The sequence below is a fragment of the Macrotis lagotis genome, chromosome 1, assembly GCF_037893015.1.
Source record: "Macrotis lagotis isolate mMagLag1 chromosome 1, bilby.v1.9.chrom.fasta, whole genome shotgun sequence".
NCBI lineage: Eukaryota > Metazoa > Chordata > Mammalia > Peramelemorphia > Peramelidae > Macrotis > Macrotis lagotis.
In genome coordinates, this window is record NC_133658.1 from 326,227,910 (window position 1) to 326,253,418 (window position 25,509).

The window sequence follows — 25,509 nt, forward strand, 5'->3', positions numbered from 1 at the left end:
TCTTCCCAACTCCATGATCAGCACTATCCACTTCCACTACCAAAAAGTAGCCCCAGAAGACAAATGTCTTCCCTCATTGCCTTTTCTCAACATCTCAATTGATGTTTGTCCTTTGTTCTTGAAGACATGGGGGAGGTAATGTCATGACAAGCACATGAATTGGACTGGAGATGGCCCTGAATGTGAGATGATCAGGATTAAGTGACTTGTTAAATATCTAAGGCCAGATTCGAATTTCCATCCTCCTTACTCCAAGGCCAGTGTTCTAACTAGTGAGTTACTGAGCTGTTCCAGTTGAAATGAATTCCATACTCAATAGACTTTTAGACTGTTTCTGGAACACTGGCATTGGAATTAGAAGACTTGACTATTTAGGTCATTACCTATGAGCCAGAATTCTGGCCCCATCAATTAAATGATGTGCTCATGAGTCCAATTCTTCATTTTGTAAGATGAGGATCTTATTTATGCTACTTGATTCATAAGGCTTTTGTGAGGGAGCACCTTGTACACTGTACAGTAAATGATTACTACAATTTCCCTTGCATTGTAGCATGGTGGAGTAAAAAAGGCACTGATCAGAAAACTCAGATTTAGGCCCCAGCTCTCAGACTAACTGGCTGACATTTCATTATTTCCACCTTGATCTCTGAATTTGTTGATTGTCAACACAAGAAACTAGAGCCCATGTTAGTAACACAGAATAAACTTTTAGTGTCTGTAGCACATACCACATCCACCACATCCCCAAGGGCTGGCTGATAAACATTTACCAATACACCTTTGATTAGATCTGGCATAGAGAAGGTGCTCAATGTCAACTACACTCCTCATTTAGAACTTGAGCTGAATGAATCCACCCAATTCTCAGTAACAAAGTCAAATTCAATTTCCTTTCCATGTTTCTGTGTTTCATAATTTCCTAATGCCACTCTTCCTTAGCCTTGGAAATGAGTTGTTTTTGCTTTTCATCATGGCCTAGAATAGAAAGGATACTTTGAAGGTCCCATATTTTAAGATTTTTCTATCTGTGGTCAACTTTTAAATTGTAAATTTGGGGCCAAATGAAGAGATTACATGAATACTTATATTTCTAGAAAACAGTAATTTTTGTCAATCAAGTCACTCCACTGACTGTGACTTACCTATCAAAGGTTAGTTCCTATTATATTAAAGGTATACTCCTAACTCTACTTCTGATCATGCCTTTGTGGGGGGGGGGGGGAGTTGCAAGGCAAACGGGGTTAAGTGGCTTGCCCAAGGCCACACAGCTAGGTAATTATTAAGTGTATGAGACCGGATTTGACTCCAGGGCCAGTGCTTTATCCACTGCACCACCTAGCTGCCCCATGATCATGCCTTTTTCTATGTAACAAGGACCTCCCAATCCTGCTCCCCAAACGCAGTCACCCCCTTCTTCAAGTGCCAACAGAAGTGTCACATCACCTCTCCTAAGAAATCTTATCTAAACTCCACCACCATCCCTCTAAACTGTGAGAGTTCCCTTAAATTTCTGATGGCACTTGTAAACAAAGTGAAAACATTTCTCTCTCCTTTGAATCACTATAAACTTGTCCTTTTCCACTGAGTACAAGCATACTTAATATGAGGTTTTGTACAATTGATAAGCTGGGAATCTGAATATAAGTGGATCTAATAAAGGTTGTGACAGATTTCCTTAATAGTATCAATATCTTTATGAGAAGTTAGATTTCAGAAAAAAGACTTATATGAAGTGATGCTGAGTAAAGTGACCAGAACTAGAAGTACTTTGTACAAATTAACAAAAATATTGTGTACAAATTACAGCAATATGATACTTCGCTCTTCTTCAGCAGTATAATAAAAGACAATTCTAAAAGACCTGTCATGGAAAATACCATCTACATTCAGAGAAATAGCTATGAAATCTGTAGTCTAAAGCATACCAGAAAGAGAAGGTGTTTTTAATATGTTTTTCTTTCTCATGATTTTTTTTCTATTATGTTGATTCTTCTTTTACATGAGTAATATGAACGTACATTTCATGTATAATCTATATCAGATGACTAGCTGTCAAAGGGAGTGGGCAGAGAAAGGAAAAAAAATTTACAAAAAATGAATGCTGAAAACGATCTTTACATAGAAAAATGCAATAAAAATTTTTTAAATTTTAAAATAGCTTTAATATTTTTACTTATAGAAATACTGATAGGTCTGTCTAATGTCTTAAAGCTGCAGTGCTAAATAGAGTCAGATTCCACCTCAGACATTTAATTAAACTCTGTGAGCTTAAGAAAGTTATTTATCCTCTCTGAGCATGAGATTCCTCCACTGTAAAATGGGGATAAAAATAGTACTGAATTTTCAGGGTTGTTTTGAGGATCAAATAAACACTTTTCAAACCTTAAAGCATCTTATAAATGCTATTATTACTAGTATAATAACTACCAACTAAATTCATTCAGACAAAAATAGCTAATGCATAGCTATAGACAATAAATTGGCAAAAAAAAAACCCAACTAAAAAAAGGAGACAAATATGTACATATATATATATATATATATATATATATATATATATATATACACATACATAATTACTAAGTTTTTAATATAAAGTATTGCTACATGTAAGGAAAATGTAGCATTAATTTTAAAATTTAGCTCTACTTTGGTCCAGAGCAAGGAACTTTTTTCAAATTAAAGTTTCTTTATATGTTCCTGTAGTGGATAACAATATGCTGTTTGTATCAAACCCAACAAAGATCTCAGATCTTTGAACTTTAAAAGGAAGTTTATCAATCTCCATAGGAAAACTCACATAGTTCTATTGAATGGATAGCTCATTGACTTGGTCCACTAGCACATGTATCTTGAATAATCACTGCAGGCAATAAGCTGGTCAAGAAGTGAATAGACAAGCAGGCAGAACACATGTGGGAAATTAAATAGTGTTTTCACAATTATCTCAAACTTCTTACTTCAATAAAAGCCCATCTCTAAATAATAATCACCCTTATAATGCTACAATGGCTCCCAATCAGGTACCACTACAATATCTGAATCAAAATTACATGACCCAAAGAGCAACAGAAAGATGAATTGTGATTCTTAATCAAGCTGCAAAATGTGGCATAAAAAATACTATCTACTACATGCATATCCAAAAGAGAAGGTGAGCAAAGTTATACAGTATTAGTAAGAAATAAGCTATGGGGAACCCTATTATTGCATTTTTAACATCAAATATTAAAAGAATTAGAGAAAGGCTTTCAGTGTCTTAGATGACTTTTTCGTGGAAAACAGAAAGATTAAATCACAAAGGATGGGATGCTATAGATAGGCTGCAATAAATGCCTCAATGCAGGGAGAGTTCACACCAGTAAAGTTCCATTAAAATACTGAAGCATGAATTGAATTTTTAACACTTTCTTTCTAAAATGTTACGTATTCCATAGAAAGGAAAATCTGTGAAAGAACAGTTTAAAATTTTTCCCCATTTCCTCATCTTTCCCCATCCCTTGATGTCTTACCTGAAAGGTAGTTTTATATCTGAAAGAAGGGCTCCTTACCTGTAGTTTTTCTCAGCTGTGTCTTCAAAAAATGTAGTTATGATAACTCACATTTATAAAGCATTCTGCAAATATTTGTTGCTTTGAGCATCACAAGCCTGGACAGGTTAAGTAGCATGAACATTTTTCTCTCCCTTTCATAGATAAGAAAACTGAAGTTCATTGAGAAGTGATTTGTTCAGGGTTAAGTGATTTTTCAAATTGACTGCAGTATGACTTAAAACTAGGCCTTTTGATGATAAAAGTCAATGCTCTTTCTAGTAAATCAAACTGTATCTAATGGTAACTACCTTTATAATCAGAAATAACTACACAATTTTCAACAAATTGGATTAAGTCAGATCTTCCATAACTAGAGAAAAGCTACACTAAAAGTGAAACATCCTTCTTCATAGGATTTTAAAGTTTGTAGGAATTTAAAAATTATATAGTTCAACACCTCTCCTACTTCATTTTACAAAGGAGGAAATTGAGGTTCAAATAGGAAATGATCAAAATCAAGGAAGAAGAATTGGAATTTGAACCCAAGTTTGTGAAGGCAAGTCTCAGTCTGATGTCTCTCTGGTGGTTCCCTGATCTAGAACATTAAAGGTGGAAAGGAGCTTGCTTAAGCATTAGTTATCTAGGCCACCTTCCCTATGGATAAGGGAAGCAAAAACTTAAGAGCAGCAACACAGTATAATGGAAAGGACACTGAATTTGGAGTCAGAAAACACCTAAACCTGATCTACTTACTAGCCATGTGAAACAAGCTAAATCACCAGACCTCCACAAGCCTTGTTTAGTTTCCTCATTTATAAAATGGATTATCATAGGACCAGAACACTTGTATTCTTGCACTCTATAAACTTTAAATTGATACAGAAATATGATCTATAATTATCATTATCCATAGTCACATGGAAAACTAGAGCTAAAGCCAGGTCTAGAACTTGGATCTTCTTTACTCCCAGGTCAGTATTCTTTTTTCCCCCATATACTCATGTGGCCTCTAATTCTTTCTTCCTAAAACATCTGAAAATCATTTTCACGTGTTCTTATGGAAAAGATGTGTGAATTCATGAAGAACAGTAATATTTCTAATTCAAAAAGAATTTTCAACAATGCTTATAAGACACTACATATGATGATGGAAACAAAATCCAGGGAGTTAAACTGCTCTCCTTTTTTAATCAGTTTTACAGAATGATATAATACATTAATAATCACATTAGAGACAAGACGAGTTTCCTGTAGGTATACAAGATTGTGCAAGCTCATTAATTTAGACTTATAGAAAGGCTTTACCAGTTTCAAAGAGGAGAGGCAGTACAAAGCTTTTCAATACAGGAGAAGCACACGATAGATACACAACACAGAATAGTTCAGGAGAGATGAAATCTAAAGCCACACAGGCTCAGTCAACACTTGACTGCTGTTGGCTAGATACAAAACACCCTCTTTCTGAAGTCCAACTTCCTATTTGGCTACTACAGGAAGGTCCTGTCACATCATTGGCCATATCACTGGTCTCCATTTGACCATAAAACTCTTCTATGACTTCATTTACATGCAGCTTTCTAAAGAGAATCAAAGCTATTGTTGACTGAGGACCCATTTCTGGTATTGTTTACATTCTATGATAAATTCAATTATCATTAGTCTGGCAAAGAGCTCCCAAGCAATTTGGCAATCACATTTGTCCAAACGACACCTACTGTCAATCTTTAAAAAGAAAAAAGAAAAAAACCTTCTGCTAAAAAGATTGCTTTTGAAACTCTATTCTTTTAAAATTATGGCAGGTACAATCAGAATTCTTCAGAATAATCTTGTTTCAATAAAAGAAACTAAAAATAGGGCAGACACAGACTTTCCCTCAAAAGGGGGGGGGGGTAGAGAAATAGAAATATTTAAACACATTTAAACAATTTAACAGCATATCAAGAGGCACAGCTCTAACAATGGGACTCCTATTTGGTTCTGATAACCCTACAGTCTTTGGGCAGTTCTGAGAAGACCATCAATAATGGGAACTCATCCACTCTAGCTTAGGACAAGAGAAAACAGAAAAGACCAATAAAGACATCTCCCTGAGCCAATTCTGTGGGCTGACTGCTTAGTTCTCTGGGCCAGTTCTTTAAATTGACTGGCTAGTACAAATAGTCACAACTAAGACATGTAAATCTTAGCAAATGCAAGTAGCACAAGATCTTTTGGGATACCTAGGTTGAAACCTAGTTTTCACATCATTTTAGTTAGTGCTCCTGATAAATTTGGTCTACAACCAAAATCTACAATAATTTTTTTTTAAAAAGAACTCCTCAGTATCTAGTCTTTTTAAATACATAGCCAGTTTATTAGACAGAAATCTTATTCCTAATGAGAGTCATTTCTATAATTTGTCAAGTCATCAAGTAAACAAATTCCCTACTCTTTCTCCTTCCGTCTTTACTTCAATCTAAGGGGGAAAAACCATTTTTCACATTTCATTGACCTTTTATTTGGCAAAAAAAAATCTAATTGCATTCTAAGCAGGTTTGAAACTCCCAAAATTCTGCTCCTCTAGTTAAAGACTCTCATAGCAAAACAAACTTTATTACTGTTATTGTTGTTATTATTTCAGAGGAAGTTTTTTATTTGTGTTTCTATTATTCAATTTTCTACAGATTCCTGAGAAGACCTAATTCCTTGATTTTAATTATCAAGCAAGGTTTAAATAAATGGTCTTCAATAATCAAGTTTGTTTTTTTAAAAGAAAAAATCAGGAAATGGATTAACAGCTCATGTTGAAATTTTGATGTAAACTAGAGACAGTAAACATTTTACACAAGAATTGGGGGAAACTCAAAATCTTTAATTATGTTGCTTCTACTTCATCTCTTTTCAATTAGGAAAAAAATTAAACCTAAAAACGGGATCTAGAAATTATACTAACCAGTTCCTTCATTTTACAGATGAGGAAAGTAAATCCTAGAGAGAAATGACTTGTCTAAAGTCCCACAACTGCTCAAACAAAAAAGATTAGGATCCAAACACCAGTCTTCTAATTCCAAATCTAAAATTCTTTCTACCATGTTAATTTTGCAAGACTACAATGTGACCCAGTATTCCAACTTAATGCCCACTGTGAACTCATTCAGTATGAAAAGCAAAAGATTCTGTGCTCTTTCACACTGTTTCATTAATACAAATCTTCAGAGAGTAATCCATTACTTTGAGAAAGTAAAGCCAAATACTTCTTTTCTCCTGCCCTAAACACAAACACACACACACACACACACACACACACAGACACACACACCTGATTCCCATGCTTAAATATCAATAACAAATTTTGACACAAAACACAATTGGGTCATTGTTGATACTGAAATAATTCTTGCCTTTGAAGTTTCTCAGAATGAACACGTTAACTGTCTTTTGAATGAGCTCTACTACGTTAATTTGCCAAAAGCCTCCAATGTCAGGTCAAAGAGTACAGTCATCACCTTTATCACAAATGAAAAAATAATGTATAGCCACGGAAACTGAATTTTTATGGTGTTCTCACTATTGGCTCAAGCATTTGCATTACTACAGGTAGCCAGCACTAAATAAGACAAATTCTATTGCTACCAGCACTTTAACACAATGCCTCCAGTCAAGATTAAAAAGAGATGAAACCCTTACCCCACCCTCCACCCCATCTCCAAAACAATAACTATATAACTTCATTTCCAAACCTTATAATTTTAACATTGATGACATAGAATAGATTTAACAGTCCCTGGGAGGGAGGGAGCAGTTATTGTACAAGAACACAAATATCTTTTGTTAAATTATCAAAATCAAATTGCATTATAAGTGACACCAAATTTTTAAATACCAATGGAAATAAGTTGACCAGTTGAATCTTAGAAATCTTATCATACAAATGTTTGGATTTTTGTTTGTTTTGGGGGTAATGTAATACATAACAGATTTTGACCTACAATAACAAAGGCAACTGTGATAGGCACAGCCTAGGAAATTGTATACTGCACACAAGTTTGTATTTTGTTGATTTTTTTAAAAACAAAGGATGAAGTTTAGCAGTATTAGTTTAATGTGTTCACTCATTAAAACACACACCTAAGTCTACCCCTACTTCTATATAACTTGATATTTTCAAGTAAATGAATGGAAAAGGGAGAAGGGTGGAACAAAGGAACTCTAATTTTCCCTCAGTATTTTATAAATGCTAAACAGCATAACCTAAAGAAAGAGAACAGACTCTCCTTCCTTACCCACAAGAGACTACCTATTTATCACATGCTTATCCAACTGCCAGAAATAAAAATACTTTGGGGAGTGGGATGGTACTATTAGCATTAAGAAGCTGACTCAGCTCTCCATTATGTAAAAGAATTGATTATTAGCTATATTGAGAAATAATAGAGGTATAAAATAAAACCAGCCACTGATCACTTATATACAAGACATGTGCTTAATGCTGTCAAGGGCCTGCTTAATAAACTTCTCAGGCACCAAGGATAATCTTTCAGTTTAGTTATCTAAATGAAAAGAAAGTCATATGTTGTTAGAAGAAAGGAGAAATTAAAAGAAATCTGCCCAAATACCCTGACATGGTGCCTATTTGTGAATATATATATGTATGTGTGTGTGTATATATATATATATATTATATATACATATATATAAAATATATATATATGTTTTTATAAGAACAGTGTGATTTGTTAAAATATTTTATGACTAGTAAAACCTGCACCACTAGAGCAGACAATACAAAGAACACTTAGTAAAAAAAACGCCATTCACTGAATCCCCTGGCGTATGCATTCAATGTGAATAATCAATCAAAACATATATTACAATTTAAAGGTTCATAAGGAGCTCTGTCTGGGATTTGTACAGTATACACAATATTTCAGAAGAAAAATATTACAATAAGGTATCCGATATTTACTATTCCTTTCTATAGATAGTGCTTTTCTCTAGACACAGTCCATCTCTTTTATGTGCAGCTCCATAGTGAAAGATCCAAAAATTTACACTTGCCATCAACTGTGTAGCACTACACACATCAAACTCTTGGAAAGTTCAATAAACTGCATTGTATTTTAATAAATATTTGTTTTTTTTGTTTTAAGCTCAGCTTAAATTCTTTTGAGGAAACCATATCACAACAGGGGTATAACACAACCTACTGTCAAGACACAGAAGTTCCTTGTTTATGAAAGAGTCTGAAGATGTCCATAGTACAACAAATATAAATATATATATTATATTTACATTTCCTTCTCAGCTTCTCAATTTAGATTTATGGATTTAGAGATAATGCCATTAATGTTTCAACTATTATAAACTTTCAGGTTTGTGGGTATTTTCTTACCAATACTAGATATCTTAAAAGAGGTGACTGGTCTTTTTTTTTCTTTCTTAAGAAAAGGAAAAAAAAATGGCTATCTATGAATGGTGACCTAGGAATTTTCCCAAGAGGTTTTTATATTCCAAAATACCTGAAAAATGTGGTCCCTTGTTGCAGCTCTAGCCTCTACTTATAGTGGGGAGAATAAAATATGCAACCCAAAAATGGGAACTGGGGAGAAAAGAAACAAAGAAAAGAAAATCTGCTAGTTAACTCATTAATCTGTTTAGTAAAGATCGGGTTGAAAATGCCTAAACTCTGTACAATATATAAGGACAATCTTCAGCCTGCTAAGCAGCTGGTGAATATTATGTAAGAGATTTTGCTCCCCTAAACAGTCTGCCTGCTCTAACAGGCTTCAGAGTAGTCACTTCCGGTCATCAATGGTTTTAATGAATTCAACTGCTGCTGTGAATTGCATCCACCAATACGATTCTTCTCCAGACAGACAGTTAGCATAAAAGCTACTGATGTACTGAACAGTAGAGAGTAAACAGGGTGGGTTTGCCTGGAGGAAAAACAACAAATACAAATTAATCTAAAAATCAACTCACATTTTTTTAGCACTTTAAGGATTATAACATGTTTTTCCCCCAGAACCACTTTGTGAGAGAGGCTAAGTATTATTACTAGCCAAGAACCTCTCCAGATGGTTGTTTTTCTTTTTCTTCAGTCAGTCAGGTGGTACAGTTAACAGAGTGGTAGGCCTAGAATGGGAAGACAAGTTCAAGTAGGACCTCTGACACTTACTAGTTGTGTGACTTGGGAAAGTCAATTAACCACTGACTACCTCAGTTTCCCCATTTACCAAATGGAGATACCTCCCAGACTTATGAGGACCAAATGAGATAATATTTGTAAAATACATAGAACAATGAGCCAAGAAAGAGTAAACACTGTATAAAGTTAGTTATTATATTGTTCTTATTTGTTTTTTGGGGTTTTTTAAGATTTTTTTCAAGGCAATGGGGTTAAGTGGCTTGCCCAAGGCCACATAGCTAGGTAATTATTAAGTGTCTGAGGTCGGATTTGAACCCAGGTACTTCTGACTCCAGGGCCAGCGCTCTGTCCACTGCACCACCTAGCCGCCCCTTTATTTGTTGTTAAACAGAATCCAGATGGATTTTTTTCTGTTAAATAGGAAGTCTAACAACTGGTTAAAAAATCAATTTCAGATGAACAAGATAAAAACCAGGTGTAAAGAAGTTAAGCTGGAAAAGACAAGGAGGATGTAATACAAATTTTCAAATGAAGTCACTTTATTAGGTATTTCTGTTAGCCTTTGTTGCTGTCACAGAAGGCTAAATCTGAAAGGGCTCTGCTCCTGGCCCTCCTCAAATTGCAATGACAAAAAGTATGAAAACTTATTTTTTTAAGACAATCTGTGATTTTTACTGGATTACAAGGTCTTTGAGTATATGGCGGTGATGTGACTGACTAAAAATCCAAGAAAGCTAATGGGGCCTTAACCTCCATTAAAAGAGGAACGATGACATCTGTTATCTAGAGAAAGAATTGTGGAGTTTGAACAAAGACCAAACACCTTTAATTTTTTTTAAAAAACTGATCTTATTATGTAATTTTGCTATCTCTTATACTTTATTTCTCCTCCTTAAGGATATGATTTCTTTCTCATCACATTCAACTTTGATCAATGTATACCATGGAAACAGTGTAAAGACTAAGAGACTACCTTCTGTGGGGGGTGGGGGGAGGGAAGAAAGATTAGGGAAAAAAATTGTGAAATTCAAAATAAATAAAATCTTCTTAAAAAAAAAAAGAGGAACAATGACTAGCACAGAACTAGGGAGGCAACAATCTTGTTCTAAACTCTTTCCCAATCAGGTCACAGAGGAAGTTCTCAAATAAATTAGGACCTTATTTTAGGAAGGACTAAATTAAATTAAATTAAACTAAATTAAAGTTTCAGGATGGAAGGCAATCTCAATAATGAAAAGTCTCATGATCACATCTAATGACAATCAGTAGTTGAGTCTGAATAAAGGAAAATAGGGGGAATATAATGGCTGTAAAGTACATAAAAGGTTCTAATATGAAAGAAGGAAGAGATTTTGCTTTAAGGGCAATAAGTGGAAGCTGCAAAAAAAGGAAAATTTGGCTTTGATGAAAAGTTTCTTAACCATACACACTAAATGGCTTGGGCCACTTCAAGAGTACTTTTCCCCTTCACTTTAAGTACCCAAGCAAAAACTAGGTAACTACTTGGGACACTGTAGAATAGGAATATTTTTCAAGTGTGGTTTGAAATGATAGCCTCTGAGATCCCTTTTATCACTCAAATTCTGGGCTCTTCTTGTCTTCAAAATCAAGTAACTCCATCCTAGTTCAGTGGCAGTTATATACTTGTACATAATAAAAAAGAATTGCTTTTCCTAGGCCCAGCAGCAAGTTCTTCAGACCAAAGACTAATTCTTCCCCCTCATGTAAGTCAGATTCATAAAATAGTGCCCTTTATCCTCTTCCCCAAATTAAAATAAGGATAGGATCAAGGTACCGCAGAAGCTAACTATTGAGAAAGTAAGGCTTGACTCTAGGCTAAACATTTTAAAAGCTGTTCTAAAATATCACTGAAACATTTGGTTACTACTATTAAATTCTATTGGTCTAACTTTTAATAAATAAGGCAAAAAAGTTCAGAGTGGTAAATTTAGGGGAAAATTAACACTAAAAAGATCTAGCTGCATAAAAAGATGCAAAAAGTCTAATTTTATTTCAAAATAAAAATTTTCATCTTATCTAGCCTTTGGATTAAAAAAAAATGAAGCACATCAATTGATATTGGTCCTTTTAGTGTTAAGCAGGCAGAACAAAGTCTAAACCTTGCAGTTAATACAACAAAACTGCAACATGCACCTATGCCACTACTGCCATATCTAAATACCAAATTAATATTTCTAAAGTTAAAAAAAGTACAAAAACATTCTGAAATGTGAAAATGTAAGAATCAAAGTGACAGAAAACATTATTATTATCTATGCCCTCAAGTTTAAAGTAATAAATTATATTCCTAAAATTAGTAACAGGTGAGGGATCTAATAAATTCAATGTAATGTGTGGCAAGTAGCACAAAATAAATTATGCATGTGAATTTAACAAGGCACTAATAAGGAAAATAAGCATTATATGTTTACCTATAGGTCATAGATTACGAGACCCTGTTTTAGAAAGGAAGAATTTTTAGTCATGAATCTAGATTTCTCACCCCCTTTTTTTTTCCAGAAAACTCTTACTTCTCCTTTAATTTCTGCTTAATATCAGACCTAAAAGACACCTTCCCAGGGAACAAGAAACAAATTGTCTTTGGGACCATATTAAACCTTGAAATTTGTGAATGTGGACTATTTTTTACTATCATCATATGGATCAAATGACAATTCAATGCACATAGTGCTTTGTAAATATTAAATTTTATTTTCATTTGTATCTTTAAGCTTCTGTTACTTAACATATACACTAGGCTATTATTATATTTAACAGTGGTCACTGAGTAGACTTTATAACAAAAGCCAGAAAAGAACTCAAGCTAATAAAATAGTGAGAGTCAAAAAAAACAAGCAGCTTGCTTGTTGCTGCACAGATATCCTCAAGATACTAAAAGACCTGGATCTGTAAGGCACTAGATGGCTCCTTAAAAGAGAATCTGCAGAAAAATGTGGATGAAAATCACATCATAAAGGAGGGAAAGGAGGAGCTATGATTGTATCAATAAAGAAATCTCACCAATGATACCACCAATCTAAGGAAGTATCTAAGTAGCTGGCTCACCTTTATCAAAACAAACACCAGAACAGGAACAAAGTCATCTGCTCCAGGGACTGAATCTTCATTGGCCAGACTCAGAAGATTCATAATTGTAGAGCACATTCTCAGGATGCACTGTACTTTGTCCCTGGGGGTCTTGTAAGCACTTATTGTGCGGATTTCAGACTGGGCCGATGGCCAGGGTGCCTCCCGAAGATATACCTAAAGGGAGAAGAAATTCATGTTCTGATATATCAGCCTAAACAAGACTCATCACCAGCAAAAGACAACATGCTATTTTCACCTCAGTAACTTTTTTTTAGATTTTTTTTTTTGCAAGGCAAATGGGATTAAGTGGTTTGCCCAAGGCCACACAGCTAGGTAATTATTAAAGTGTCTGAAGCTGGATTTGAACTCAGGTACTCCTGACTCCAGGGCCAGTGCTCTATCTACAGCACCACCTAGCCACCCCTCACTTCAGTAACTCTTAAGGAGTACAAGTACATAAGAATAAGTTCTTCATTGCCAGAGCAAAACAGATCTGCTTTGTTTGTAAAGAAGTTTCTAAGAAAATTAGCTTTTAAATCCCACCAGGTGACAGAATCACAAATTTGAAAGAAACAAAGATGGCCTAACATAACGTGCGCCTAGTCTAGTCCTTTCCTGAAGTACAAATTTTTTCTACAATATACTCCCATGGTAGCCTTTGCTTGAAGATTTCCAAAACATGTAAATTCATTTTCTCATAACAGTCCTTTCCATTCTAGGATGGCTCTAATTTGGAGAAAGTTTTTCATTACCTTTAATTAAAATCTGCCTCCATGAAACTCCTCACAATTTTTCATATTTATGACCCATGGGGTCAAGCAAAACAAATTCAACCCCCTTCCACATAATAAATCATAAATACAACTATCATATTCATAAGTTTATCCATATCCAAGATAACTGGTTGTTGTACAGCAGTTTTTAGACTCTTTGTGATTCTATTTGGGCTTTTCTTGGCAAAGATATTTGGGTGGTTTTGCCCTTTCCTTCTGAAATTCATATTACAGATGAGGAAACTGAGGTAAACAGGGTTAAATGATGTTCAGGGTAACAGAGCTAGTAAGTAGCTGAGGCTGAATTTGAATAATTCCTTCTGACTACAGTTCCAGTGCTCTATCCATTGCTGCCCACCAAGTCAAATAAATCTTTAAATACTTTCTAAGTCCTCTCTCTTTTCTAAGCTGAACTTCCCTAAGAGGTTTTTTTTTAATTTAGTATTTTATTTTCCCCTGATTTCAAGGAAAAAACAATTTTAACTTTTTTTTAAATTTTGAGTTCAAGATTTTCTCCCCCCCTTATTGCAAAAAGAAACAATTTGATATTTTATACATGGGTAGCTTTCTAAAACATTTCCTTATTAATCTTGGTGAACAGAGACAAAATAAAATAAACAGCAAAAAAAAAAAACCACTCCAAGAAAAATAAAATTAAAAAGTATGGTTCAATTTGTACTCAAGACTCCAGTTCTTTTTCTGGGATAACATTTTTCATTTTAAGTCCTTCAGAGTTGTCTTGGACCATTTTATAGCTGATAATAGGAAAGTCATTCACAGTTGATTATTATATATTATTCTACTAGTTCACCTCATTTTACTTTGCTTCAGTTCATGTAAGTATTCAGGATTTTCTGAGAGTATCCTGCTCATCATTTTATATCACAATAGTATTCCATTATGATCATACAATAAAACGTGTTTAGCCATTCCCCAGCTGATGTGCATTCCTTCAATTTCTAAAGGAGTTGCTAGAAATATTTTAGTACTTGTAGGTCTTTTTCCTTCATATATTTTATATCTTTTGGGACAGACTTAATTGTGATATTGCTGGGTTTTAAAGGATATGCCCTTTGGGCACAGTTGCAAAAGCACTGTAATATGTACTAGGACTATAAACAAAAATCAAAGTTCATTAGGAAAAAAAAGTACTCATTTAAGATAGAAAGAGAGAACCATGCAGCACACTGTGTGTGTGTGTGTGTGTGTGTGTGTGTGTGTGTGTGTGTGTCTACCACAATGTAATTTTAGACTAGACACACTATTAACTGAAGGGGTCAGAAAAGGCATCATGAAAAGAGATGGAGCCTGAGTACAGTTTTGGAGGAAGCTGGATATTTCAACAAGTGGGGTGAGAAGAGATGAATTCCAGGCCTGAAGGACAATCTGTACTAATACACAAAAAGGAAAAATGAACTAAGACATATGTGGAATGAACAGGGAAAGGGTCATATTATGAGGACTGTAGAGTAAGGCAACAAAAGGGAGTAATTTATAAGAAGCAGAAAGATAGGTTGGCACTAGGTTGTAAAGGGCTTTAAATGCCAAAGAGAAGATACACATTTGTTACTATGGGTGAGAGGGAATATCTGGAGCTTAATAATAATAATAATGTGTCCTTCAATTTCAAAGAAGACCACAACATCAGGGAGATGATGCCATGACAAGCACAAGAATTGGATTTGAGTGAGGTGGTGTTGCACCAAGTCATCAGCTTCACTTTCTCCTCTAGAGCCATCTGGGTCATCAAATATGAATCAGGATGACTGGAAATGGCCCTGGATATGAGGTAATCAGGGTTAAGTGACTTTCCCAAGGTCACATAGCTAGTAAGTGGCAAATGTCTGAAGCCAAATTCGAACTCCATCCTCCTGAATCCACTAAGCCACCTAACTGCTTCACCTAGCTTATTGAGCAAGGGAAGAATATGTCTTTCTGAAAACCAGGCTCCTAGGAACACAATGTAAGGTCACGCTATTGTGCCACAACTTCACACCTGATACTGAGCTGGATGCCCATTTAAAACCATAGCTCTCTTTCATATGAACTGCAACCTATTAACTTCCTCATTCTATATCTATATAATTAATGCTTTCTAACTTCAAATAGACTTTATAGTCAATTTAATGATTTAATTTAACATGATCTGATACGATCTTATTAATTTTTCCAGTCTTTCAAGAGCTTGCAAAATTCCAAACTAAGCTAATCCAATGAATTAATTTGTAGAATGCAATATACTTTTTAAAATGTTCACAGATAAACTTTAAGATTCATGATTTTGTCAGTGAGACTATTACCTCAAACAACATTGCTTATAACTCTTCCATGTCTTATTAGTTGGTTATTAGAGTTGCTATGAACCAAAGCAAAAGAAAAGAAAATTCCCTGGTGGCCAAATTCTGATAGCTCTCCACACTTGATTATACTGATCGTGAAACAACCCTTATAAGGTCAATCCTTGAGGCCTTAACCACTTTTCCAGTCCACAAGGTCTGCTAATAAAAAAGTATTTGAGAGCCTTGAGGTTACCCACAAGCCACACAGAAATATCCAAGGAAATCTTCAGTGGAGGTATGTATGCATAAATAATAAAAGAATAGATGGCTCTGAGGCTGAGAAGCTTAAGAGTTCCAAGGAAATAGCTTCCATACACCATTAGATTGAAACATATCATTTCAGAGAAAGAAATCAAAATGTATTCAAACAAGCTACTGGGGGCGGCTAGGTGGCGTAGTGGATAAAGCACCGGCCTTGGAGTCAGGAGTACCTGGGTTCAAATCCAGTCTCAGACACTTAATAATTACCTAGCAGTGTGGCCTTGGGCAAGCCACTTAACCCCATTTGCCTTGCAAAAAAAAAAAAAAAACTAAAACAAGCTACTGGCATAAGTTAATAAATCATGGACATGTAAGTGCTATCTTTTAAATAGGAGAGATCTAAAGTTTTCCACAAATAGCCACATCATCTCTTTAACATGGCATTCATTATTCTTAGAGCCCTTCCAAATCAGAAAATCTATGTTATATGATTCTATTTATTTAATGTTTTATGTTCCAGTGTCTCTTTCTGGCAGGACAAACTGTATGTTTATTTTTCTAATATCCTATTTAGCTCTAATATTCCATTATTCTATAAAACCAGAACACATAAAAATTTGGAATTATTTTCTATATCTTATTATGATAAAGATAAATGAGACAATTTGTCAGGGAACTGACAAAAGAAAAAACAACTTTAAGATTATTTCATCAATTTAATCTATTTTCCTATATCAGGGATGTCCCACCTTACTTTTAAGTTTTTATCAAAATAATAGACAATATATTTTGATATGTAATTTTAGTGAGAGCTCTGGTACCTCAGCATCATTTACTAAAGCACTTAGTAAACCCACAGGCAGCTGCATTTGGACAGCTCTCTCCTATAAAATGATAATAACAACCCCAGAACAACCTTATATATTTAAACACCTGGAGGTAACTTATTTCCCTTTTCCATATGTAGAAATGGGACTCTAAGAGATTACATGACTTGCTCAAGTTAACTGGTATCAAAGTCAGGACTGCATTTTTTTTTGAACTGTAACTCGTTCAACCAGACCACACTGTTTTTCTATATCCAAGGTATTATTTGATGTTACCTGGTGAGCAGAAAAACTATTCTAAAGTACAGACTTGAAACCTAATGAGCAACTTTATAAAAATCAAATAATAATAGTGCTACAGATATTAGAATATTAATTATTTGAAAATTGGTAATGTAAAATTAGTTAGTAACATATATTAATGCCCAACCATTCTGGATAAATTGGAGTTTGTTGCATTATATTACCTCAGGTATCTGAAGTGCTTTATGATTTGCAGTCACTACTTTAGACAATCTCTGTATATGCTCATGAAGAACCCTAAAAACAACAACAAAATATTCAACAGTTGTAACTCTTATTCTTCAGGTTTCTACACATCTTGTATGTAGATATGGATGACAATGATAACATGAGTTGCTTTGAAATTTTATCTTTCAAAAAATATTTTAAAAACAGGTTAAAAGTCAAGTATACAATCTACTTGGAATACACTGAGACTCATTTAAAGACAGAACAAAATTATCATTATCATTACTATAGCAATATCATTGTCAACAATATGATATAGAATTGATGATAATGACCCAACTATTCTGGAAAGCATTTGAAATTATGCTAGAAAAGTGAATAAAATATCCAAGAGACTCCATTCACTAGTATATAACTACCTCTCAGGAAGTAAAAGAAAGTTTCTATGTCCATAAAAACATTCAGAATGTTGACCTTTTGTGACACCAAAAAAACTGGAAACAAATTAGATTCCTATCTGAAGCTTATATTTAAATATAAAGAAATATCACTGTGCTATAAGAAATGACAAATATGAAGAATACAAAAAAACATGAGAAGACATAAACACAAGGAAAACAATAAATATAAAATGAATAAAGTCTCTAAAATAAACAGTTTATAGAAATGAAGAACAAGCTTGGTCTTAGAAAAAAGCTGAAAAGTGCACCTTCCTTCTTTCACTCCAGAGGTGGCAGACTATGGACATAGACTGTAATTTCTATTGTCAGTCAGGATGGCTGATGTGGTGACTAATTTTGCTGAACTATATTTTTCTCCTCTCTCTCTCTTTGTACAAAGAAAGGCTCACTAAATAGATAAGGGGGAAGGAATATATTCAGAAACAATATATTCAAAATCAAAAGATATCAGTAAAAAGATAATTTTTAAAGCTTTAAAGTACTCTAAAGATAAATAATGATGGCTTGTTTCACAATTATGATTACAAGATATTCTATACAAATTATTCCATTTGATCTTCAGATCAACTCTGTGGCAATGGTAGTGCAAATATTTTTAGAAGTATTATAATACAACTTTTTTCTTCAAAAGAAGTCTTTTGCTTTAAAAGACAAGATAAAAACTACATATGCTGGCTGGCCTGCTTTGAGTCTCATTTAGATGGTATAATAATTACTCTCACTTTTTTATCAAGTCAATTTTCAAAGCATTTCCCTCACATCAGATTTTTGAGCAGATAGCGTAGGAATTATTATTCCCAACTTTCAAATAAGGAAATGGAGGATCACAAAGGTGAAATAAACTGTCACATAACTAAGAAAAAGTAAAGCTGGGAATCAAACTCAAAGGTTGTGTTACAATGCCAATGACCATTCCATTGTGACCTCCCCAACTTTCTATAAAGCTGATTTCAAGAGAGCTCAGCATGCATGGACAGAGAACATCTTATCACTCACTGGTCACGGAGAATGTCTCCATCTTGATTAGGATAGAAGGCGAGCTTAAAAATTCGATTCATTACACTTCGCTCAATTGCCATCTGAGCATCTTGGAGTTGTTCCTCACTAGCATTCTGCCAGATAACATCCTGAGCCATGGCACCATATAAAAACTGCAGGAAATCTTCTACTTGTGCGGTCTTATCATCAGCTGCTGTGAGCTTCTGAAAATCTTCAATGCAAAACAACCCACAAAGTGGAAGTTAAGGAGGGGGGGAAAAAAGCTAATTGTGGCTACAATCACAGCTCTCAGCTAAAAAAAAAAAAAAAAAGTCGACAAACTCTCGTAGTCCTAGATTTTCCTGATTTTTAAAATAATTATAGTAAAAGAACCAAAGGTGAGTATATAAAAACTTAAGGATGCTAGGGTACATACTCTCTTGATCAGATATCTTCAAAAGCCCCATATGAATAAAAGGCAAACTACCAATTCCTTGGACTGACATTTAAGAACCCTTAAATTCTGGCTCTAAACTACCTGTCCAGCCTTCTCTGATTCTAGATTTGGGCCAAACTGGACTATCACTTCCTGTCCTCTCCTGCTTGCCTATAATGAACTATCAATTATTTCCCATGCTTGACACATAGTTCCTCTTCATTACCATCTACTGCAATCTTTCCCTTCCTTCAGACACAGCTGAGGTACCAAGTCACCATAAAGACTAACACATGCCCCACTTTCTAGTTAAAAATGATCATTTCCCCTCAAATTTTCTTAAAGAACTATTTGGTCATTATAACATTCAATCTCTTTTTCATCTTTATGGACGTGCATATATCTCCCCTAATAAGACAGATGATGGGTAGGAATGATGGTGCTAATAACAGTAACATCCTTGAGGGAAGGGGAATTGTTGCCAGTAATATTTATATTTCTAATAGCACTTGTGTACTTTAAGGCATCTTTCCTGAATTGAATTAAAGTTTGCTTAATTCCCTAGAGGTCACAGGGCTGGAAGCATCAAGATTGGGATATGAACCCTAAACCTCTTGTCTCTAATCACTGGATCCATGCAATCTGTCATCAAATAGAACCAAAAAAATCTCAAACTGAGTCCAAAGTCAGTTACCTTGAATGAATTCCCGAATCTTCTTCTCTTTGCTCTCTAGCAATAACCTCACACAAACTGTAGTAAAGTACCGGTTTGCCACCTCTTTGTCTCGCAAAACCCTCTGCAACAGCCTTTCCAGATGGGCCTGTGTGGTCTGTAGCCCCTGGCGACAACGGGTGAGGTAAGCAATATATGGGGCCCTTTTCCTAAAAGAAAAAAAAAATGCTTTCAAAAACAACAGATATAGACTAACATGACAAAATTTCTTTCAAGACCAACATTTACTCTTCATGAAGAGATTGCTTCTGATTATTTGTTCATAAACCAAAACACTGCAGCAAGACCATTCTTCTTGAATAATACAGAGACCATCAAGACTGGAAAGGATCAGGGGTGGCTAGGTGGTGTAGTGGATAGAGCCCTGGCCCTGGAGTCAGGAGGACCTGAGTTCAAATCCAGCCTCAGACACTTAATAATTACCTAGCTGTGTGGCCTTGGGCAAGTCACTTAATCCCACTGCCTAGCAAAAGCCTTAGAAAAAAAAAAAAGAAGACTGGAAAGGATCTTAAAAAGCCAAAGGGATGAAGTTGGGGAGGAGAGACTTCTGCCTTTATTTATATAAAGCGCTTTTAGAGGAGAAAACTTCCTATCAGTGAGAAAAGATCAAAAGCAAAATGTCCTCAATCAGAAGGTACTAAATTTCTAATGATCAGATATCTTTAAAAAAGAAACCATAGAGAAGATTCCTGTTTTGCCCAAAGGCTGAACTAGATTATGATATCCAAGGTCCCTTCCACCCCGAGATTTGAATTCAACACAGCTCTGACATCAGCTATTTATGTGACCTTGGGCAAACAACTTCTTTTCACCTTAATATCTGTTTGTTAATGCTGGGCCAGATGATCTCTAGGATTCTAACAACCTGCCATTCTGTAAAAATAAAGCCAGAAAGGTGAAATGACTTGCCCAAAGTCACATAGCATGAAAGCAGAAAAGCTAAGAAGAAAATTTAGATGTGACTCAGTCCAGTCCTCTTTCTGCAAGTTATGTGGTCTTAAATCAAGTTAGCTTGCATAGTAATGAAGAATATCACAAATCTAACACTTTTAAGACTGACTCATTAAAATCTTTTAGCAGTCTTCTCTCTATACTGTGGCTCATGTCCTGAAAAAAAGAGGCAGCAGAAGGTCTGGACCCAGAGTGATAATATGTAGTAATATTAATACACTCAGGATTACTTTGGCCAAAGTGGAGTAAATCTGCTTCATCCTGGCACCCCAACAACCTCTATTCCATACCAGTCTTCATACTGATGCAGGGAAAAGATATAAAGAATTGTGAACTAACAGGAACAAAATTTATAATCTAAAAGGTTGTTAAATCTTGTAAAATGGGTGGAGGTTTCCAACTCTTGAGATGTAAATTGACTAGATGTAGAGAATTATGAATGTAGCAGAAACAACCTGTAATTTTAAAGGCTGTTAAATCTTGTTAAATTAGGTGGAGGTTCCCTACTCTTGAGATGTAAATAGACTACCATTGTTTTATTGTTTTAATTTTTGTTTTGTTTTTAGGTTTTTTGCAAGACAAATGGGGTTAAGTGGCTTGCCCAAGGCCATACAGCTAGGTATTATTAAGTGTCTGACACCAGATTTGAACCCAGGTACTCCTGACTCCAAGGCCGGTGCTTTATCCACTGCGCCACCTAGCTGCCCCTGTTTTATTGTTTAATGTAAAATCTGTATCCTGATCTCCTCAGGCTTCAACCCCCTAATTCAGGATCTAATAAGGGGGGAGGGAATTCACCTTTTATCCTCTGGATAAGGGGCAAGAGCATAAAACTATAGGTTGGACCTTTGCTCTGTCTGGTATCTGACTCTGGCTCACTCAACTCGGCTTGACTGTTCTTTTACATCTGTCTCTCTCTACCTATCACTTTCTACGTGTTATATAACTTCTTTTTTCTTTCCACATCTGAATTCCCAGGTCTGAGTCACAATTCTTTACCTGGCAGTAATCAAACCCAAGTAGCCAATGGCTACAATACCCTTTATCATTATTGTTTGTAATAATAAGTCACATTTCTATGGTGTTTTCAGGTCAAAAAAGCACTTCCTTTACAATCTATGCCTTTTTTAAAAATAAGAAATCTGGCATTCAATTAGAAAAGTGATGAGCCTGGTCTCCTATCTATAAGTTTAGGAACTACATAATCAAACTCAGTCCTGGTTCCAAATTTAGTGATTTTACAACTAATCCAACACAAATTTTTTTTTGAGAAGTAGATTCACATGTAAATAGTAAATTTTTTTAAATAAGGAATTTCTCTAAATTTTCCAGTAATGTTGTTATCCCTCAATCTTTACCTTAAAGAAACACAAATCCACGTGAAGCTGGACAAAAACGAGCATAGCTCCATAATGACCCTCACTACAAAACTAATGAAAGCACCAATTCTCCTTTAATCATCAAGTGTACCAATTCTTTCCATATTGAAACTAAATCCTAACACTTATATTCACTTTTAAAAGATTCAATAAGGAAAAAGAAAACAGAGAGCTGAAAACTGATTTTAAAAACTGAATAGGTGGATAAAGTACCTGTAATCTTCTGCAATAGATGCCAGCAGTTTCCGACAAGTTCTATTATCAAAGCGTCCCACGCAGCGAATCGTTTCTTGAAGTTGAGCCATTAAGTTCTTGTCTTGTAAATTAATTGCTTCAGCAATCTGAACTTTTAGGAAGCATACAATCTCATTGTCTAAAAATTTAAAAAAAAAGTAATTTACACTAGTGTGTATAAGAAGATCTAATATAGGGGAAGCTAGGTAACACAATGGATAGAGCACCAGCCCTGGAGTCAGGAGAACCTGAGTTCAAATCCAGCCTCAGACACTTAATAATTGCATAGCTGTATGACCTTGGGCAAGTCACTCTTAAGCACATTCCCTTAAATAAATAAAATTTTTTAAAAAAAGAATACCTAATATGGCCATTGCATAAAGTATCGCTCTACCACAAGGCACACACTGCCTCCAAGGCATCTCTTCTCCCTATCTTAGTAGGCAGTCATACTCAGTTGAAGTGATCAAAAAAATTTCACCATTACAGTATACCCTCTAAGGGTGGGGCTCTAACAATAATCACAGGGTTCTTTGCCAGGTCTACAAACACAGACAGTGCTGGAACTAGAGTTAGGAAAATATTAGTTCAAATTAGCCGCAAACACTTTCCAGTTGGGTGACCCTGTGCAAGGGGTTAACCTGCCTCAGTTTTCTCATCTGTGATGATGATGATGATGATGATGATGATGATGATGATGATGATGATGATAATGATGATAGCAACATTTATCTCCCAGGGCTAAAGTGAGACTAAAATGAGATATTTGTAAAGTTCTTTGCAAACAGTAAAGTACTATATAAATGCTAGTTGTACTCTGCTGGCATAGCTTTAAGAGAAGCTGGAGTCACTTGCAAATCATAAATTTCAGAATAAGGTTGTTGTTTGGTTTTTTTTTAGGGTTTTTTTCTGAAAGGCAAATGGAGTTAAGTGGCTTGCCCAAGGCCACACAGCTAAATAATTCTTAAGTGTCTGAGGCTGGATTTGAACTCAGGTACTCCTGACTCCAGGGCTGGTGCTCTATCCACTGCACCACCTAGCTGCCCCTAGAATAAGGTTTTTAAAGAAAATTGCCTCTTGTATTATGCATAATTAGGATAATCATATGATTAAAATCCTTCTCAGATGACTCATTATAACATGGTAGTAATTCTGGGTTCTTGAAGACTATAATATTGAAGAACAAGCTCTGGCATGCTCCACTAAGTTAAAAGAAATTCATGCCTGTTATCTGAGAATCGAGCTCGCTGAAGAAAGAATTAAGGGAACAATTTAACAACTAGATGATAAATTTTTCAGTCAATGTACAATTATTATTTTTCAGTCACAAAAACTCACAAAAGTCATCTATTAAGACATGAAGGACCCTTCCATCTTTTTCATCAGGAAAGATGTTTGGACTTTCTAAAGTAAACAATTCAAGAACATTGGAAATAATTGGGTTCTTGTGGATTAGATGGGTACAACATACTGATCCTCAGAAAAAAAATATACTGTGTTCCAAACCATCAATTTACAAATTCACTTTTGGAAGAAAATTTATTCACAAGTTGGGAATTAATTTTATGGTAGTATGTTTATTTCTACCATCTTATTATAGAAAGCTTTTTACAGAAATATTAGGTCATACTCTGTGAATATGTTCACTATACTAGAACAACCCTATTTCATCTTGGAATACCTCAGTATTTGACACATTTAATAAACATTAACATAAATCAACCGTGCTTTGAAGACAAAAGATTTTGATTATTATCAGCATGGAAACTCCCTCTCCATTTAGAACAGAAAGTAATGCTTCCATTTTTTATTTTTGAGTTACTATGGTCAAAATAATTTACTCTCCAGTAACAATAATAATAAATAATAAAAACTAACATTTATGTAACACTTCTTTTCAAGACAATATATTAAGCATTTTTAAATTAGTATCACATTTTAGGCCCCACCAGTCCTGGGAAGGAGGTGCTATTATCATTCCAATATTATAGATAAGGAAACTGAGGTAAATAGAGGTTAAATGACAAGCTCAAGGTCACAGGAGTTAGTATCTGAGGCCAGATATGAACTCTGGTCTTTCAGGCACTAGGAGTAGCTTTCTTTTCACTGCACCATCCACTCGCTCCAATAATCCATTTTTGGTGAACCTTCTGAACTTCAATACTTGACTAACATACAGTCTATTAATGAAACCATATTCAAAGCCCACGAGAGCTTATGCACTAAACTGATTAAGCTTAAACAGCTAAATATCACTTCTGTACCAGTATGAAGTGTTCATAAATCATGTTTTAAGTATTAATACACAGACACAAGTCATTATCCACTAATCATCAGCACCTTACCTTCTGGGTCTGTATGGTCTGGTAGACCATTTCTCGTTGAATGAGTCAACACTGGGAAAGCAACAGAATCTGCAGAGCAAAGTGCAAGCCTCAGTTTCTTTTTGGCATCCCTAGAAGGAAGTTAAAGAAATGGTCTCATTCCTCAGAGAAATAAAGAACTGAGATGATGCCTCTCAATTCAGAACAAGCAGCTAGTTTCAGAATATATATTAATGTTTGATGTTAAACAGCAAGAGATCTACTCTAATAGCGAACCTTTTCCTGTTAAACATTTGTATCAGTGACTTGGGGGGGGGGGGCGGTAAATCAGCCTGCCCAAACAAGAAGATGAAGCAAAGCAAACACACTACAAAATATAGAAAGGTTCCAAAAGAACCTGACAAGCCAAAGTTCTAAGCTAAATTGATATGATATTATTTAATAGGGGCAAACGAAGTATAAAACATGAATACAAAAAAATAAGCTTTGAGAACAAGATGAGGGAGGCATAGCTAGGCAACAGCTGCTGGGAATAAGATCAAGGGCTTTTAGGGGACTGAAAGTTTAACATGTGATATGGCAGCCAAAAAAAAAAATCTTATTTTTTTTGAGGGTTACAATAAGAAAGACAGGCTAAGAAAGACAATTA

At 34.9% G+C, this 25,509-nt stretch overlaps 1 protein-coding gene across 10 annotated transcripts in view; it reads right to left on the minus strand.

Annotated features, from left to right (window-relative positions):
• Positions 1–2,633: 2,633 nt before the first annotated feature.
• Positions 2,634–25,509, minus strand: part of GAPVD1 (GTPase activating protein and VPS9 domains 1) — a 100,787-nt gene continuing 77,911 nt past the window's right edge. For all 10 annotated transcript variants that reach the window (XM_074211580.1, XM_074211573.1, XM_074211578.1 and 7 more), the window contains 7 exons: positions 24,882–24,991; positions 22,516–22,675; positions 19,934–20,121; positions 18,822–19,035; positions 17,361–17,433; positions 12,730–12,927; positions 2,634–9,451 (listed from right to left, as the gene is read on the minus strand). In XM_074211580.1, the coding sequence (XP_074067681.1) occupies positions 9,311–9,451; positions 12,730–12,927; positions 17,361–17,433; positions 18,822–19,035; positions 19,934–20,121; positions 22,516–22,675; positions 24,882–24,991 (1,084 nt within the window). In that variant the 3' untranslated portion in view covers positions 2,634–9,310. The remainder of the gene's footprint in view (positions 9,452–12,729; positions 12,928–17,360; positions 17,434–18,821; positions 19,036–19,933; positions 20,122–22,515; positions 22,676–24,881; positions 24,992–25,509) is intronic.